The sequence below is a fragment of the Anopheles coustani genome, chromosome 3 (assembly GCF_943734705.1).
Source record: "Anopheles coustani chromosome 3, idAnoCousDA_361_x.2, whole genome shotgun sequence".
In the NCBI taxonomy this organism is placed as follows: Eukaryota; Metazoa; Arthropoda; class Insecta; order Diptera; family Culicidae; genus Anopheles; species Anopheles coustani.
Window position 1 is genome coordinate 89767320 of NC_071288.1, and position 17010 is coordinate 89784329.

At 45.6% G+C, this 17010-nt stretch overlaps 5 protein-coding genes across 5 annotated transcripts; 3 read left to right on the forward strand and 2 right to left on the reverse strand.

The window, feature by feature from the left end:
• Window positions 1-275: 275 nt before the first annotated feature.
• Window positions 276-1413, forward strand: LOC131271562 (small ribosomal subunit protein eS12). Its single transcript, XM_058273037.1, has 4 exons — window positions 276-367; window positions 710-729; window positions 845-1178; window positions 1258-1413. Exons 2-4 carry the CDS (start codon window positions 713-715, stop codon window positions 1318-1320), a joined length of 414 nt encoding a protein of 137 aa, XP_058129020.1. The 5' UTR covers window positions 276-367; window positions 710-712; the 3' UTR covers window positions 1321-1413.
• Window positions 1414-1449: 36 nt separating this feature from the next.
• On the reverse strand, window positions 1450-2982 carry LOC131269088 (zinc finger MYND domain-containing protein 10 homolog). The gene is made up of 3 exons (XM_058271409.1): window positions 2888-2982; window positions 1594-2829; window positions 1450-1513 (listed from the first exon to the last, which is right to left on the reverse strand). The coding sequence occupies exons 1-3, from the start codon at window positions 2980-2982 to the stop codon at window positions 1450-1452; spliced, it is 1395 nt and encodes a 464-aa protein (XP_058127392.1).
• A 391-nt stretch (window positions 2983-3373) lies between these two features.
• Window positions 3374-8144, forward strand: LOC131261205 (uncharacterized). The gene is made up of 6 exons (XM_058263174.1): window positions 3374-3785; window positions 4637-4966; window positions 5047-5334; window positions 5615-6142; window positions 6208-6449; window positions 6525-8144. Exons 2-6 carry the CDS (start codon window positions 4703-4705, stop codon window positions 6874-6876), a joined length of 1674 nt encoding a protein of 557 aa, XP_058119157.1. The 5' UTR covers window positions 3374-3785; window positions 4637-4702; the 3' UTR covers window positions 6877-8144.
• Window positions 8145-9228: 1084 nt separating this feature from the next.
• Window positions 9229-16250, forward strand: LOC131260747 (uncharacterized). Its single transcript, XM_058262554.1, has 3 exons — window positions 9229-10450; window positions 11935-12007; window positions 14210-16250. The coding sequence occupies exons 1-3, from the start codon at window positions 10391-10393 to the stop codon at window positions 15901-15903; spliced, it is 1827 nt and encodes a 608-aa protein (XP_058118537.1). The 5' UTR covers window positions 9229-10390; the 3' UTR covers window positions 15904-16250.
• Window positions 16193-16963, reverse strand: LOC131258505 (protein anon-73B1). The gene is made up of 2 exons (XM_058259829.1): window positions 16658-16963; window positions 16193-16593 (listed from the first exon to the last, which is right to left on the reverse strand). Exons 1-2 carry the CDS (start codon window positions 16820-16822, stop codon window positions 16489-16491), a joined length of 270 nt encoding a protein of 89 aa, XP_058115812.1. The 5' UTR covers window positions 16823-16963; the 3' UTR covers window positions 16193-16488.
• Window positions 16964-17010: the final 47 nt, after the last annotated feature.

Sequence of the window (17010 nt, forward strand, 5' to 3'; positions counted from 1 at the left end):
ATGGGACCATGACCAAGTTCACATTAGGAAGCTTACCCCCAGAAAATGAACGTGGCTCATTTAATAATTGTCTGAAGAGCTGTAAATTAAAATCGATGTCTCATCCTTTCAATCTTCTTTGAAGCCTATCACAGAATAATCTAATGAAACGAATGATTTTCGAAATAAAAATCATTTAAATTTGGTATAACTTTCTTGAAAATAATATGCTATGGAAAGTTAGCTTGGACAGTACGTGTGACAGCTAACAGTCATCATCAACTTCCGCCGTTCAGCTCCGGCCGACTGCTATCCCTTTCGCTCTTTTCCGTCAATCGCAGGCATCGATAGTGAAACACATTTCGTGTCGCTTAGCGAATAAATTGCCGTAAGTTTCGTGAATTTGGACATTGTGCGTCTCGAATGGCATCAAAACTAATTCCGTAATGTGTGCCCGATCGATGAATGTGCGCAAGTGGTCCGCTTTTAGCGTATTTGATGTGAAATTTATCGAGTCACGCATCGCGTAGTGTGCGGTTCCTTGCTCCTCGCTTGGGCGGCGCTGACGTCTCGCAGGATTTACTATACCGTCGGGTGTCCGGTGTACATTGGCGGAAGATGTTTTGATGTCATGTTGTGCGCCCCGTGGCCTCCATGTGGTAGCGAAATTATTTGAAACTAATCTGTCTGGTATTTTGTTTTATTTCTATCTTTCGTTCACATCATGCAGACAATGTCCGACGTTGAAGTGTAAGTATCGTACAGTTTGTTGACACACGGCTTCTGCTGTTGGACTACGAGTCAAAAGCGCACGGCTGAGCAAAGAGACCCACCGATGTTTAAAACATGTATGTTTCTTTTGCAGTGAGGCCCCAGTTGCGCCCTCCGATGGCACCATGGATGTCAACACCGCCCTCCAGGAGGTGCTGAAGAAGTCGCTGATTGCCGATGGACTGGTGCATGGAATTCACGAGGCGTGCAAGGCCCTGGACAAGCGTCAGGCAGTGCTGTGCATTCTGGCCGAAAGCTGCGACGAGCCGCAGTACAAGAAGCTCATTACTGCCCTGTGCAACGAGCATCAGATTCCGCTGATCCGTGTCGATTCGAACAAGAAGCTCGGCGAGTGGTCTGGCCTCTGCAAGATTGACAAGGAAGGCAAACCCCGAAAGATCTGCGGTGCTTCCTGTGTAGTGCTGAAGGTGCGCATTTTATCGGACGATGTGTTTCCCACTAGCGTCTTGCCTAACACGAATAATTTTTTTTTTTATCCTCCGACAGGACTTCGGAGAGGAAACCCCGGCCCTCGATGTCATCAAGGAGCATCTCCGGCAGGCGAGTTAAACAAGTGAAATTTTACAGAGCATTATGATTTATTGTGAAGTGGAAGAGAACACATAAACCAGGGTGTCGCCGAACACTGTAAATTCCACACGACGATTGTTTCTCATTCCATGTTTCGTTCTCCGCTATTCACCCAAGTTTAAACTGATGACAAAGTTCTTTGTGTTCCGGCCAGTTTTGCACCTGGCAGTCACTGTTTCAAACATCGAAAGCGCCACAAGAAGAGATGTTAACGATCGGTAGAAAAACATAACGTCTATTTATTGTACTTACCGTGAACAGTAAAACACTAGAAGACATTTGGAACATTTCTTAGCGGCAGGTGCTCCACAATTCCCGCACACTTTCCCCCCAACGGCACCTTCGTCTGGTTTTAAGGAAACACGTACTTCCTCGTCCTCTTTGGTGATGTAGTTTTCCAACAGGTCCATGTTGTAAGCAGCGGTTATACGTTTCGCCATCTCTCGAACGTCTTCCTGTTTTACGTCGATGAAAATCGCCCTTTGGCGTTCAACAATGTTATCCCATCCGATTCTTCGTGCGTTGGTAAGCAATTTATCGTGCACTTCCGGCAGCTCCTCAAGTAGTAGGGCATCATTTCGCATCGTTTGGTTTCCACCTGCTTCTTTCGTAACTTGCAGCGTGCAGAGGTGTTGTTTCAGTGGAATCAAAGCCGGAAGCTGATCCAAAAGGTTCTCATTGAGCAGTCCCACACATTTCCCAATCTCCCGCTGTCGATAATTGTTTATCTCGTAGTCCCGCATCACCTCACCGTTGAAGAGCAGTTTGTACAGGCAGAACCACGTTTGGGCTTCGGTTTCGGTAACCTTCAGCACCGCTTCACCAACGGCCGGCTGCCAACTGTCTTTACGGAATTTTTCGAACACTCCGCTGCGGGACCGACGAAGCCACGGTTTCGAATGCAGAATTTCCGCTATCAAACACGGAAAGTCGTGTACGCGCACCAAACGCGTTGCGGCACTCAACGGTAGTTGATTCAATCCATCGACCAGGTAGGAAATTATCGAGAGACACTTCATACCGATGCGAAAATCTAATCCACGCTGCATCCTACAAATTTCCTCCTTCATCGACTCGTTGAGCAGCTGCTCCGGAGGTGGATCGTCCTCACGGTCATTATAGCCGTTCGCCAGCAGTCCCATCAGACGGCCAAGCGCCTGGGCGCAGTAGTCAATCAGATCCAGTGCGTTACCGCCGAGTGCTTCGCAGGTGCTCCGATGGTAAAGAATCGTTTCCAGCATCGATCCGATATTGACCTCATGGTAAATTACGCTGTACAGTTGGAAGTTGCTCTCCGGGTCCTCCAGTGCCAACAAGCGAGGCAACACCTTCGTCCGCCACACGAGTACACTGAAGAGCTCATGGATGAGCAGGGGGATTTTACCTTCCAATATCAAATATTCCTTGACCACTTCCCCCTGCTTGGTGGACGCTTCGATGTAGGCTTGCTGACACAGTTTCAAAAGGACCTCATGTTGTTCCATCCAACTAAAATAGTTTAACACGGTTAGTAAAGCAGTTGCATGGCATTGCTTCTGAAAATTACCCTTTGCTTCCGATTTCCGCAACATCGTAGGATCGCAGGCTTTGCACAAACGGTTCTATTTCTTCGGGAAAAATTGCACACGGGTAAGACGACATGATTCAAAGATGAAATTGGTATGAGCTTCCTTGAAATTTTAGAGCTCTTTGTTCAACAACGTGAAACTCGTATCCTGGCAACGGTTAAACAAGATAGGTTGATGTAGAATTACCATTGGTTGCTGCAAACAGCTATCGAAATTAAGAAACCTACCAATTTATCCCCACCAAACAGATCATATTTAAGTCGGTGTCTGCAGATTGGCCAATACAGAAAAAATATTAAATTCACAAACGTGGTTTATCAAAAAATTGGGACCGATGGCCGTTTGGAGTATTCAAGCAGGTAGTGTAATTCCTCGATGGGCCACCGAAAACCTTGAATTCTGTCAAAACAGGCGAATGTCTGTCAGACGGGTTTGCAGTTCAGAAAACAACGTAGTTTCGCGAAGGTGCACTGCGTTGCCTCTGACGGTGCAGCAGTTCGGTTGCGGGTTGTTGTTTCGGTGTGTGGTTGGAAGTGGTGGAAGCAATGCTCGTCCCGTTCCTATCGTCCATCCCTTCGGTGTCTACAGTGGTCTGCTAGGGTCAATATTCGATCCCTTCGTTGCCCCCCGACGGCTGCTCTGGACTAACGCGCGCATTGTTCCGGAACCGTCCGAATTCGAGAGGACTATTTATTGATACCCGCTCGAAGTCCGTCTTGGGTTGGTGGTGAAATTTGCCTTATCGTGCAACAGGTGTTTGCTCTGCCAGTACATCGCCACGAAACATCCTCGTTTAGCGCAGCTTCATCGTGCAGCGCAGCGTGCCAAACATCGCCTGGCGAATCGAATGCTCCGATAGCGAACCATCCCGATTAGGTAAGGGGCAAAAGAGTTACTGTAAAGCAGTGAACCCCATGCGGGTTGGTCGATGACGACAGACGAAAGCAAATGGATTAGGAAACAAATTCCTTAGCCCTAGGGGGAAAGTGTTATCTATCGACCAACTCGCGCTTTTGCGAATCTGCATAAGAAATCGCTCGGCAGCTATTGCTCATTGGCCAATTGCAACCCCCATCCTACCCTATCTTTTACCCCAACGATTTCCGCAGGACTTGTTCTTATCGGCGAAGAAGTAGACCGTGCACAAAACCGAATGAATCGCAGTACACGGTTATTGATAAATGGATGAAGTAGCCGAATACACAGTTGGCGATGTGTACTTAAGACATGGGGAAACAGAGGAACGAAAGAGACAGCTAAAGAAATGATTCGGCCAACTTTGTCCGCTATCCGTTGGGATGTAAATCTCACGTTAAATGTAATCCTGGCAAAGGGAAACAAAAACTGTGGGCTCGTGGTTTCACGCTGCTAGGAAGTACTCCAACTCATCGTGGACATTAAAACGTGACTACGAATGATGCGTACAGTGACTGGCACAATTAGTTGTCTGCACTTCGCACCTGATTAGACAGAGCGCAGCACGACCCAAAGAGAGATGATAATTGAGTTGAAAGAATTCTTCTTCTATTTCCCGTCGAATGTGCCACCGGTTACAAGGCAAACAAGTTTCTTGCTTCAAGTTTACATTCCTCCTATTGCAACTTTGTACATCGTTTTCCCTTTCGTGGGAGGTTCTAGTCCTCGTTATCGTTTGCCTTATTGGGAACGGATGTTCATATATAGACTCTTCGATGTGTTCCTTCTAAGGGTTCTGTTTTTCTTTTTAGGGGAAATTTGATTGGTAAATTAAACGGATACACGCGGCGGCACCTGTGCTAAATCAATTATACGCAATGGGCAACACGCACAGCAATAATGCAAAAGGCTCCAGCGGTACGAACAGCCCATCCAAATCGAAACCCGAAGGTTCGGTTGATCCGAAACAAACGCAGCAGCCGGGACTGCAGGCCCGTGGCATGACGCGAACTGCTAGCGGGGCCGACATTCAGGATCGATCGCAGACGCAATTCCAGCCGGTAGAGAAGCTCGGCCGAATATTGGTGAAAAAGTGTGACGAACAGTACGGGATACAGGGCATCACGGGGGACATTTTTGCGGTGAGTTCGGCGTGCCGTGTAGAATATCATTTCGAATGTGGACGAAACGGAACTAACTTTAATCCCGTCTTCTCCGTCAGCGCTATGTATTCCCGAAGTATCCTGACCTCGGTCTGAAATTGTTCCGGTATCTGCGCTTTTTAAGCCATGCCAAGACCGAACACCTAGGACTGGTGGCGTTCCGGCAGCAGTGCGAAAAGTTTCTTGCCCTGCTCGACGATTCGATTATTCTGGAGAGCTACGTTCGTATGTTTGGTGAGCTCAGCGAAGAGCAGCTGATTAAGCCGGAAAATCTGAAGAATTTGTTGCGCACGTGCTACAATCTGGCGATGGCACACTACTCGGACGGACCGCAAACTTGTCTGCTGGTAAGTGTTAGCAAAGTTTGAGATTTTATAAAAAGATTAAAATTTTCCACCAACAACTTAAATCCCACCACAATATAATTAAAAAACACAAATATAAAATATAATACAGTATTGGGTAAAGTAATAAATATAATTTATCTTTGATATATTTTTTATGCCGCTCACAAAGATAGAGGATGATGAAACTTCGGTAGGAACATTCAGTTTGATTTGTAAAAGTTATTTTAAAGCTTTGCGTACGAAAGCACCATTTAACATTGCTTTTGCCCTCTTCCACCAGCTAAACCGGACCCTCGAATCCGTCGTGCAGTCGTGCTTCTTCTCGAAAGAATCGCTCAGTCCGGGCTACATCTGTCGCTGGCTCGAAAACAACGTACCCCGGCTCGTGCCACCGATCCACAAGTACTGCGTGCATGCGCTCAGTACATCGCACCGGACAATCATCGACAGCAGCATGGCCAGCAACAGCGAAACGGTCATCTCGGTTAGTGCCATCAACGCGGGCGAGGCCAGCTATGGGCTGGAGCTGCAGACACCGATCCTCGAGAAGACGAATCCATTCAGTAAAGATGTCCACGTTGGCAGCAGTGGTGGCGGACGACTTCCGGGCGGTGGAGCGGCCGGTGCCGGAGTCAGTGAACCCGGAAAACCACTTACGGACGAAGAACGGGAACGAATAAAGAACCAGCAGCCGCTGCTACCCCTTTCGGAGGCCTGGTTGCTGGCGGGATCGCTACCACCACTGTACAGCAAACCGCAATCTATACCGGCACCGATAAACCCGCAGTCCGCAAACCTCACATCGCATGTAAGTTGCATAGTGAGGGAAAGTTGTACACGAATGATTCCTTTTCTTTTTCATTCCTATATTAGGTGTTTTTAGCGAAATTACTCTCACTGGTACCGTCCCACTGGACATCCCTGTACGACTCACGGCTTGATGGAGCGGGCACGAACCGCTTCCTGCATCACGTACTCGGCTATCGTGGCCCGAACTTGCTGCTGTTCCGCTGCGAGGACGATCTGCTGTTCTGTGTCGCCAATCCGAACGAGTGGCGTGAAACGCACTTATACATCGGCGACGAAGGGGCCTGTTGTTTGCAGTTGCTACCGAAGTAATTGCCATAAAATACGTTGAGCGTCGAGCGATACCGTTTAATACAATTTAAAATTTCCATTCACCTTTTCAGATTCCAGATGCTAGAGAAAAAACCGAAAAGTCTCTACCTGAACACGCACATCCGTGGCTATCCGAAGGGGCTGCGAGCCGGCTCCGATCCGCGCAAACCGATCCTCATCGTGGACGAACACTTTGAGCGGCTCGAGTACCGCTCGCTGCAGCACAAGATCCTTTCAATCGAGGTGTGGGGCTGCGGCAATCAGCAGCTGCGCGACGTCCAGCTGGACATCAAGAAGTGGGCCATCAAGGAAGCGGAACGGCAGCGGACGGTCAAGATGACGGCCGCCGACTGGATGGATCATCCGGATCGGTATCTGCTCGAGCTGGGTGGACGCCAAAACTATAACAACTCATCTACGTAAAAGCCCAACCCCATCAGTGTTTCGATCGCCTGGGTGTTGTTTGAGTGGGACTTTCGATTTGGTACAGTCGAAAGTTGTGAGAGAGGAGAACGAAGTATTAACGAGCTAGTTTATTCGCGCGCTTCACTTTGTGCTACCAGAAATTAGTGGTGTGCATTGTGTAACGAAGCAAGTCCCACCTGGGAACTCGAGGTCCGGGACAGTTACGTGGTCACTAACGGTTGTGCCTAAACATGTTTGGTTTTGCGGATGATTTTGCAGATGGATGTAGTACTTACAATGTTTCCATATTTTCGTATTTTGCAGCGGGGGTCCGCGATAGCCTAGCGGTAGCGCCGCTTAGAAAATCGGCCCAAGTGGGCTGGGGCTCACTATCTTGACGGCGTGGGTTCGGCTCCCAACCGATAACGGACCCACCCCTGTACGAGAGGACCTGACTATCCAAGTATACAAAAGGGAAAACGTCTAGTAATCTGCCCTTAACGGACAGGCGCATGACCAAGAAGAAGACGGTGGCCAAGACGAAGAAGCGTTCACTTCAACGTACACGTCTTTTGGAAAGATGATTTAAAGCGGTCAGATTTCAAGCTGTGAGTCTAGGAAGCAAATAAGGAGTTTGAGAAAAACAAAATCTATTGGTACTTAGGTAAAGGTTCCACTACTTTGGCCATGGCTTAAATATTGTTCTAGATTAATTTGTGAAACGTAAAACGACATTTAGTTATCCCATTGATAGAACAGTGTTAATGATGTTATTCATGAGATGATGAAACCCACGTGGCTGGTAAAAAGTCACATGGGACATTATATTACTTTTTCCGCGAACAGCACACAAACACACACAAGGAGCAGTGTTATATCGCGTGTACTTATTTTAATTTGTAACAGCAGGTTCCGTTTTGCCATCCAATGGTTGCCCCAAGCTAAGCTGATGTTATGGATGGTTTTTTTTTTGTTTTGAAGTGGTTAAATTAAAAACATAATCAGTTTCCCTGCCACTCTGGGGATCGATAATACGCGAGTCGGCGATTGATGGCACTATTTTTAGATGCAAAAGCAAACCGCTATTTGTTGTTGTCAGATGTTGTTAGCAGACGCGCTGGGCGTGATGTTTTATGCGCATCGAACGTAAATGTTGGTATCGCGAAGTAGGGATTGATTGCAGATGATAAAACCATATATTGTGTTGATAGAATATATGAGTTTTATATGACACAGCATATTTTGTTTGCGACTATGTAAAGCTGGATTTGAATGCGTTTGGTTGTCGACATGCAGAGAGGACAATATTCTAGTTAGTAAGAAAGAGATTTATACGGCACACAAGTACTGCACGCCCTCGTTACTTTTCTATCTGGAAATGCCAGTTTGGATTGTTTGTAACACCAATCAACAAAATTGCCTACAAAGCCCCTGAAGAAAATATCTTCTTGCTCTTTTATCAGCTTGACTTCATTGTATTGTGATAGTTAATAAATGAATCAAATGCTATTGAATACATTCTAGTACAATAAACCATAGTGGATGTTTGTTTTGTATCAAATGTGCTTACATTGAAAATTGGTAACGAAGTTCATTTTTATTATTCATTTTTACAGCTGATCCACCGTTCACACAGGCAGTTGAGAAATTATTTGTGTAGAGGTGATGACAAATTAAGGAATATTTTAAAAAATGCACTATTCTACAAAAGACAATACACAATTCCTCCAGTAGAAAACGAGAGCCTCGTTAAACAATTATGAAAAGCCATGGCATATCGACCCGGGAGGGACGCATGGATAAGAAAATTCGGACGCTGAACCTAAAGTAAGCGCTTCAACTGTGACGAGAATTCAGAGATCTCTGGTCCAACAGTCGCATCGGATATGTAGAGAACAGTGAAAAGAACAATCCCTCAATTTTACTTTTCTAAAAGAATTATTCCTCACAAAGCAAATAGCTTTTGTTTCTGTTTTAACCTGCTGTGTACTGACATAATGGTTGCAGTGTATATTGATAAAAATTCTACGTAATAATAAACTTCCTAAAGAAAAATATTCCTTAACAATATTGCAGTTTCATTCTATTTCGACTAAACAAATGAATCGATAGCAAACGAAAGAATTGTATTAAAATTAAAATTAAAAGTTCCCAACGAATCATCACGTGGTTCGCAATTCAAATGCCGATTTCAAAACCCACAGCATACTGACAGCGTCTTTGACAATCGCCGATGACGGCTTTCTTTTCTTGTGTTTTCTTTCCATCTCGCTCCTTCTCACGCGGAGGTGTGTGTCATCGAGACCTCGTGGATTGGATACATTTTTTAACCAGGTTTGTACCAAAAAGTGAAGAACCAGTTGATGTCAGGCACGTCTCGTGGATGTACGTGAACGTTGTTCGTCAGTCGTGAAGGTGCTGGCAACATAACTCGTTAGTTTCGCGTCCCAACTCACTTCCCTTCCGTTTCGTCCTGTGTCGATTGTCGTGTACTACACATGTCTTTCCTTCATCTCCCCCCTCCGTTCTTGGCCTGATCTTGTGCTACGGAACTAGTATTATGTAAACACTTTCGCGAAATACCCGCTCGTGCAAGAATCACAACCCACAGTGAGAAGAATCGGTTTCATTTCCATTGCATAAGCCCGCCCGTGATTGGGTTTATGTTCCGTGCAGTTACAAAAGCTTCCATGGTCCTGCCACTGCCAAGGTGATAAGAGCGCGCCCCAAATTGCATTCCGCTGCATAAGTGTGCCTAATCAGTAAACCAAAATTTCACCTGGTGCACTCCTGGATTATCGGTTCTTGTGTGCTACTTCCTCGCTTCTTCCCGGGGCCAGAGCCACAATCTAACGGGATATCAAGCACACTTGTACCTACGGCCCCGAGCCTACAGCATACCGCGAGACGAGAAGTTGTGTGTTTGCTGCGACTCGGCAACGGGACTGTAGCATTAGTGTTTGGAAACCCAACCGAGTGGGACGGTTCTGCTCTCCACCAATTGGACGGTCTCCCCAGCATCACTGACGTGCACAGCATAACGACGTCGGGCCAACCTTCGCGAGACACGATCTCCCGACCGACCACACCAGCATTGCAAAGCGGACAAGTAGTGGCCCATTTTTTTTTGTCGTAAACCATATGTTTTACCGTACACTTTCACCCCGCGAGTCCACCGTAACCCGTCGATCTGGATTTAGTGGTAGTGTGCAGACCGAACGTGCAGACAAATTATACGTTCACGACAACGTAACGACACTGCCGGTGACCTAAGATCCCCCGGCTGTCCGTGTGTAACCATTACACAACCTACGCCGTGCGTACTTTCACGCGAGCAACAAATGCACCTTTCGGCTTAAGTTTGGTCAAAGGTTTGGCGGGCATCTGGAGAACTGCCATTAGACGAAGGGCACGTTTAAAACATTGACGAGAAAAGCCAAGAACCAACTGAAATATCTGCCACCGAACACTGCCAGCAAACTCTTTTGAGAAAATCATCGAAGGAGTCGGAATTGGTCTGCAAAAAGAAACCATGGGTGACGATCAGGAGCGCGCGAAGAAAACGATCCGTGTCGGATCGCGGAAAAGTGAGGTAAGTTCACGAAGCGTGTAGTTACAATTTTGTGAGCTCACGTGCTGCTAAAATAGACACTTACCAGCAATTGTCTTAAGCCGGTTGTTTGGCTTAAGCTTTTCCTACTCACGGCAGTAGTTTGTGCAGCTCTTTACAAGTATTTGCCTACTTGAGCTGTGATAAGACAGGACAATTTACGAGAATGGATAACGAGTTCATTCACAACCAGTTATGAGTTATTTTTAAATCTACGACATCTTTTTACGAACAGATTTACGAACAGTTTGTCGTAAAAGTTCTGCATGATGCACGGCAGAAACAGACAGAAAATCATGTTTTAAAATGTTTATTCAACATTTCATTTTTCAAATAGTTTGCAAAACACCTTAAAAATTAAAAATATTAAAACCACACAAGAGTTTTCACTGTTTCCAGTGTATGTATATTTTTAAACCATCTTTTCGTGTGGCTTCATTGAAATTGTGATTTCCTCGTAGATCTACCATTTCATTTTATTGTAAGGCTTCCGAAGTATCGCTAGGTACCTCTGGTACACCTGGTGAAACATTGAAGGTGAAAAATATTGTTTCAGGTGTTTACCAGGACCATGTTTGGCGGTTTTTTGCAACCATCAACTAAAAATAAAAGTTATTTATGGCGTACCGAAATTTCGTTGGATCATACTTTGTCTCTCGGTCGTGTGAGAGGAAAGTTGGAAATGGATTGGACAACATTTGGTTATCTTTTAACTCGACTTTTTTCATCATGATCTGTATGTACAATTTTCTTTTATGTGACAATTTGCTCATGAATCGATCCGTCTCATGGATCTTCTGTCCTCCTGTTGCAAACGCTTCATTAGATTAATAATGGGACATACTGTTCACCATTGGTGAAGATAATTTGCTGTCAAATGGTTTTCTAATGATGATTACTTATTCCCCCGTTTTCGTGTGGACAAGTTCCTATTGGAAGCCCAATTAAACGTTCTCCTGCTCATTGTTCCAAAATGCAGACCTTGACTACACCCCACCCCGGTCGTCATCAAAAAGACAAAATTCATTCTGAGGCTCACGATGCAAAGTGAAGGCACATCGCTTATCGTTCATGGAGGCACATCGCATCGGCCACCATACAGGCAACGTCAGCCAGAAAGGGCCAATTAGAATTACAAAACGACATTTGACTCTGGCACGAGGGATGTACTTTACTGCTTGGGCACCAGGGCATGTTGTAGTTCCATTTGTAACTTTGTCCAGGATCTTGGAATATCATTGGCAAGAATTTATTTTCCTTGAAAGCTTGAATAATACAATGACATGTTGATTTTAAATATTTATGTCGGAAAAAGAACTCTTTATTTTATCTTTTCGGGGACTTGAGACGGTGGAGGATTGTTTTCAAGGGCGCGACCCTTTGTTTTGAAATTTTATCAATCCTTAATTTCACTCACTAACCATGAATATATTCTCATGTAATATTCGCATTTATTTCGCTTCCAGCTGGCCCTCACACAAACGAAGCACGTGATCGCATTGCTCCAGAAGCTCAACCCGGATGTGGTGTATGAAATTCGTAAGTATCTAACCCTGACTTTATTCTCAGTCGAATCGTTTTGACCGATTCTGAAAATAGAAGATCACACCTATTGGTTGCGAAGTTCGAAAGGTTGCGCCAATAACCTCCATCATCTGGGGGGATAGATCCGGAGTCGTTTCAAGAGTTGAAAGTCATCGTGACGGACGCTTGGTATCTTTACCCACAACTGGACGCGTGGTGTAGCAGCGCACATATACGATCATACTCCTCCTTATGGTTTTTACGAACACGAACTCGAATGAATTGACTCCCGCCGCAATATCGCGAGCCGGTCGCGTCTAGTCACAGTCGTTTTGATAAGTATTGCGTGCAGCGATAAGCTCATCGTTCGTTCACTTTTAAGCGAGATGTTAACTATAAGACTTATTCAGAAAATTACACTGAAAGGGCCCTCCAAGCGATAGCTATCGAAAATGAACTATCATCTTTCCTCGCCACGTGCGTCTTTGAATAATTGATCAGCGAAAGGCAACATTTACTTCTTTAAACCTCTCGCTTTTTCAGCCTAAATTATGGTTTTGTAGAAGTCCAACAGAGTTTTGGCCACCCCCTTCTTTTTGTTGAACCATACCACTCGGAACGTGCAGGCGCAACGCCAAAATAACGCTAACGACTTTGGACTGAAGCACGTTCTCGCGCCGAGATTTCCGTTTTTTTATTCCTTTCAGCAATTAACCTTAGAATTGGTGACAAGGCCCGCGGTAGTGTTGTTTTTGGCAGACCGAACGACGTTGATTGTACGTTTCATATTATGCATCCGGTCACTTACTGGATGTGGAAGAAACTATTAATATAAGAAATGATGTTACTTAACCTATTCACTTAACTTGTTTTTATAGCTTAAGTTTCCGTAAAGTCAAGTAGGACTTACTTGAGAAAACTTTGTAGTTCTTTTGATATGTTTTAAAGCTCGTATTAAACCTTTTTTTATTCCACACTTAGCTGACCTTGGACCTTGGTTCGTCTAAGCAGATTTTTATTGGACTTTAGCCTTGAAAAATGAACGAAAGCTGACTTAACATTCCGTTCCCAGCGAAACCCTTTCGCTTGTCGATCGGACAAGATAAACCACCCCTGGTCGTCTCAGGGCACTTCTCCCCCAAGTACCGAAATGTTGTGGTGTGATTGATAGTTTCACCTTCGTTTCGCTCTTTTTATGAAATAGAAAGGTAGTTTATTATCTTACAAGCTAGGCCACAACGCTAAGGTTTGAATTTGATTCTCTGCACGATTTGAAGTTGTTCGTTTTGCTCACCATAAAAATCTCTTTTTTCGAAAAATGTGCACAACAGCTCAAGTCAGTTTGTGTTTGAGCGTAGCATTGGATTTCATTCAATGTACCCTACCTTATCGGTAAATTTATTTGGCCGCAGGAAAGAATTACAGACTCCGGGAGGATTCTTCTGCTTGATGGTTGAATTCTTCTTTCTAGGCCCAGTAACAGGCTTCATTTATCATCAGAACTGACCCGAACGCCATGATCTGGCACCTTGCCACACAGGTGTGTTGCAACACGTTTGTTTGTCGGTTGAAAAACTTCACGGCTGCGGATTTGTTAAACCAATGATCAGTGAGCTATCACCGGCACTTCACCTCGATCGCATTTGCAATAGATAAGGTTTATATTTAGTTTCGAAACCTGCCAAGATTGTTCTCCAAAACACTTGGACTGTACATGAATTGGTTTTTTTCTATTTACTTAAAGTACTCTATGATTTGCACCTTGTTGTTAATTCAAAAGAAGAAAAATCAGAACAGCTTGATCTTGCTCGATCAAATGATTGTTGTATGACTTAATAAGTGTTTTCCATTTTTATTGATATGAAATTTATGTTTTTAAATTTATTTTATAAAATTTTATCATCGTCTTTTATCTTTTGGACACATTAGGCTTATGACAGTGATTTTTATAGACTGTCAGTAGATGTTATTCGATGAACGATGTTTACGAAAAGTTTGCTGCTAAAGCATCGAATTGATCAAACGCTACAATTAACCCGTAAAACAAATTTAACTTGCAAACTTTTAAATTTCTGCGAATAGTGCGGAGCTAAGATTCATACATAAAATGTGTTTTCCAAACCATGTCCCTGGATGCCAGCAAACCTTTTCCTTCGCCGTTTCTAATAGCAACTTAATAATGTACTCTTTATTTTTCAAATCTTTTCCATCATTCAGATACGATGACGACGGTCGGTGATCGAGTGCTGAACAAATCGCTGCCGAAGATCGGCGAAAAGTCTCTCTTCACCAAGGACCTGGAGGATGCGTTGCGTACCGGTGGCGTCGACTTTGTTGTTCACTCGCTGAAGGATCTGCCGACGGCCCTCCCGGTTGGCATGGCCATTGGAGCCGTGCTGGAGCGTGAGGATCCTAGGGATGCGCTCGTGTTGAACGAACGCCACCGGGGCTGCACGCTGGCCACACTGCCCCGAGGCTCGGTTGTGGGCACATCGTCATTGCGCCGTTCGGCCCAGCTGGCTCGCTACTACTCGCACTTAGGGGTGTGTGACATTCGGGGGAATCTGAACACTCGCCTTGCGAAACTGGACGCCGACGCATCCAAGTTCGCTGGAATCGTGCTGGCCCAGGCCGGTCTCGTTCGGATGGGTTGGCATAAGCGTATCGATCAGATTATCGAACCGCACGAAATCTTGTACGCTGTTGGGCAGGGTGCGTTGGCCGTCGAGTGCCGATCCAACGATGACTACATCCTGACTATGCTGGCCAAGCTGTGCCATCTGGAGACCCAGTGTCGGATCCTGACCGAGCGGAGCTTCCTCAAAACGCTCGGTGGAGGCTGTAGTGCACCGGTGGCTGTACGGACCGAGCTTAAGCTCTCTCAAGAGGCTGCCAATGGCCGCAAGCGGGCCTCGTCGGCGAGTGACGATGGCGAAACTTTCCAGCTGCACGTGCAAGGCGCTGTCTGGAGCTTAGATGGCAAGACGGAGATCCGATCCGAGGGCGAGTGTGTGCTGAATCTCGGCGAAAGTCGTCCGAAATCGCCTCGCTTGGAGGATCGCAACTCGGAGGATGAAACGCCGGTAGCGAAAAAGGCCAAACCATCGTCTGGAGGTAGTTCGCCGGAGTCGGGACGCGTCTGTCCCATCGATCACCATCAGCAGCGGAAGAAGAGTCCGGAAATTATTGTCGATTCCGACGAGCTGCTACTGCTACCCGGCTGCTCGAAGGATGGCGGGGCACGCTTGGATCTGACCAAGTTCATCGACATCCATGGTGAGCTGTTCAAGAAGTGTCCGTACTCATCCGAGCTGACAAAACTGGCCAAGGAGGCGAAGCAGGCAGCCCTAGATCGAAACGAATTGGAGGGCGAAAAAGCCGAAGAAGAGAAAGAGCAGGACGAGGGAAAATCGCAACCAACGGAACAGGAGACGGGAAAAAGTGAGACAGATCGATGCCCTAGCAGCCGGTTTCCCGTTGGGCAGGAGGTAATGGGTGACTGCCCGTTCGTTAGCACCGAGGCAAAGGTTGACCTCGGTGGCAGTCTATCGGTAGGACTCGTTTGCCCAGTGACAGGCCGGAAGCAAGAGAATGGCTCGCAGAAAAACGGATCTTCCTCTGAGGCGACCACCGAACTGAGCACGGCCCCGTTGGCGGATAAATGTCCGTTTCTCGCAGCCAAAGTGCTGGACTATAATGAACATCTCGATCGGCGCAAGATCGCGGAACCGACACTGGAGGATAACAGTGAACAGCTGTTCTGTGGAATGCATCGGCACTCGTTTATCGAGCGGGCAGTTTTCGAGAGGTGCGAAAAGCTCGGCTACGATCTTGCCCATGACCTGATCGCAAAGGGTGCACTGGCAGTGATGAAGTGCGCCCAAAATGAAATACACTCTAAAATAGCATAATGCAGCATTCGGGGTGCTTACAGTGCGACACCGTTATCTTCATCGTCTCAACCCGAAGCAGTTGATTTTGTTTGTTAATCTATTTTTTCGTTACGCGCGATTTGTAAACTTAGACAATGTGGGAGAAAAGGTGGAAAACGTTGACCCAAGGGATCAATTTTTTGTATGTTCCGGAACATGTTTTGCAATATAAATGTTAGAAAACGGCGAATTGAAAAGATGAAAAACTCGTATCGACGTTAGTGCTGGGAAGAGTTTTGTGTGAAAGAAATTGCCAGAGGTATATTGTTACATACTACTATTTAAATGTATTTTATAAAACGAAAATACACTATTACATGTATACGAACGGATTACACAGTTTTATAGTATTTAAGAAGCACATCAATAGGCTACAATAAGATAGCGTAAGTACTATTCTGAGATTGGAACGACTCTTAAGGAATTCTGAAGCAGTCTGAATGAATGACGCAAAGCTTGAACGAGTTCAAAAAGAATACGTGGCGTTTAAACGTTAATAACGCTTTAGTGGAGTGTTGCAAAGTCTTCAGTTTGTTGTTCCAAACGGGTACAGCGAATGAAGATTTAACGACGCTTCTTTTTGTCCTGCTTTCGGCTGCGATGGTACGGCCGTCTGGGGGTATTCTGAGGCGATGAATGTTCCGAGCTGGAGTCTTCACTATCGTTGTTCTGCCAAGGGATATACAAAATATAATAGAGTAGATTCAATTGCGTAACTATGCATCGTCCCTACCTTCGGTGACCAGCATCCGGGGTCGCCATTTCCGGAGGAAGAGTCCGGCAAAACAATGCATGCAGCCAAGCAGACCATTTGGAATATTGCCCCCACGTACAGTCCGTACCTAATGACGGTGCCGAAGAAATCCTCCTCGGCAATATTTACCAACGTGGCGCTCATGCTTGAATGGGGTTCGACAATCTGGAAATGCAGTGCGGTGCACAGTTTCAACCGGAATTCACAAACGTCCGAATAGTTTTTCTTCTTCTTCGGTTTTGCGGGCTAGCTTAAATCTTCCTGTGAATAGTTTTTAAAGACCACTGGTTTGTTTATTTTAAAACCGTCGGTCCGACATATCGATCGATCGA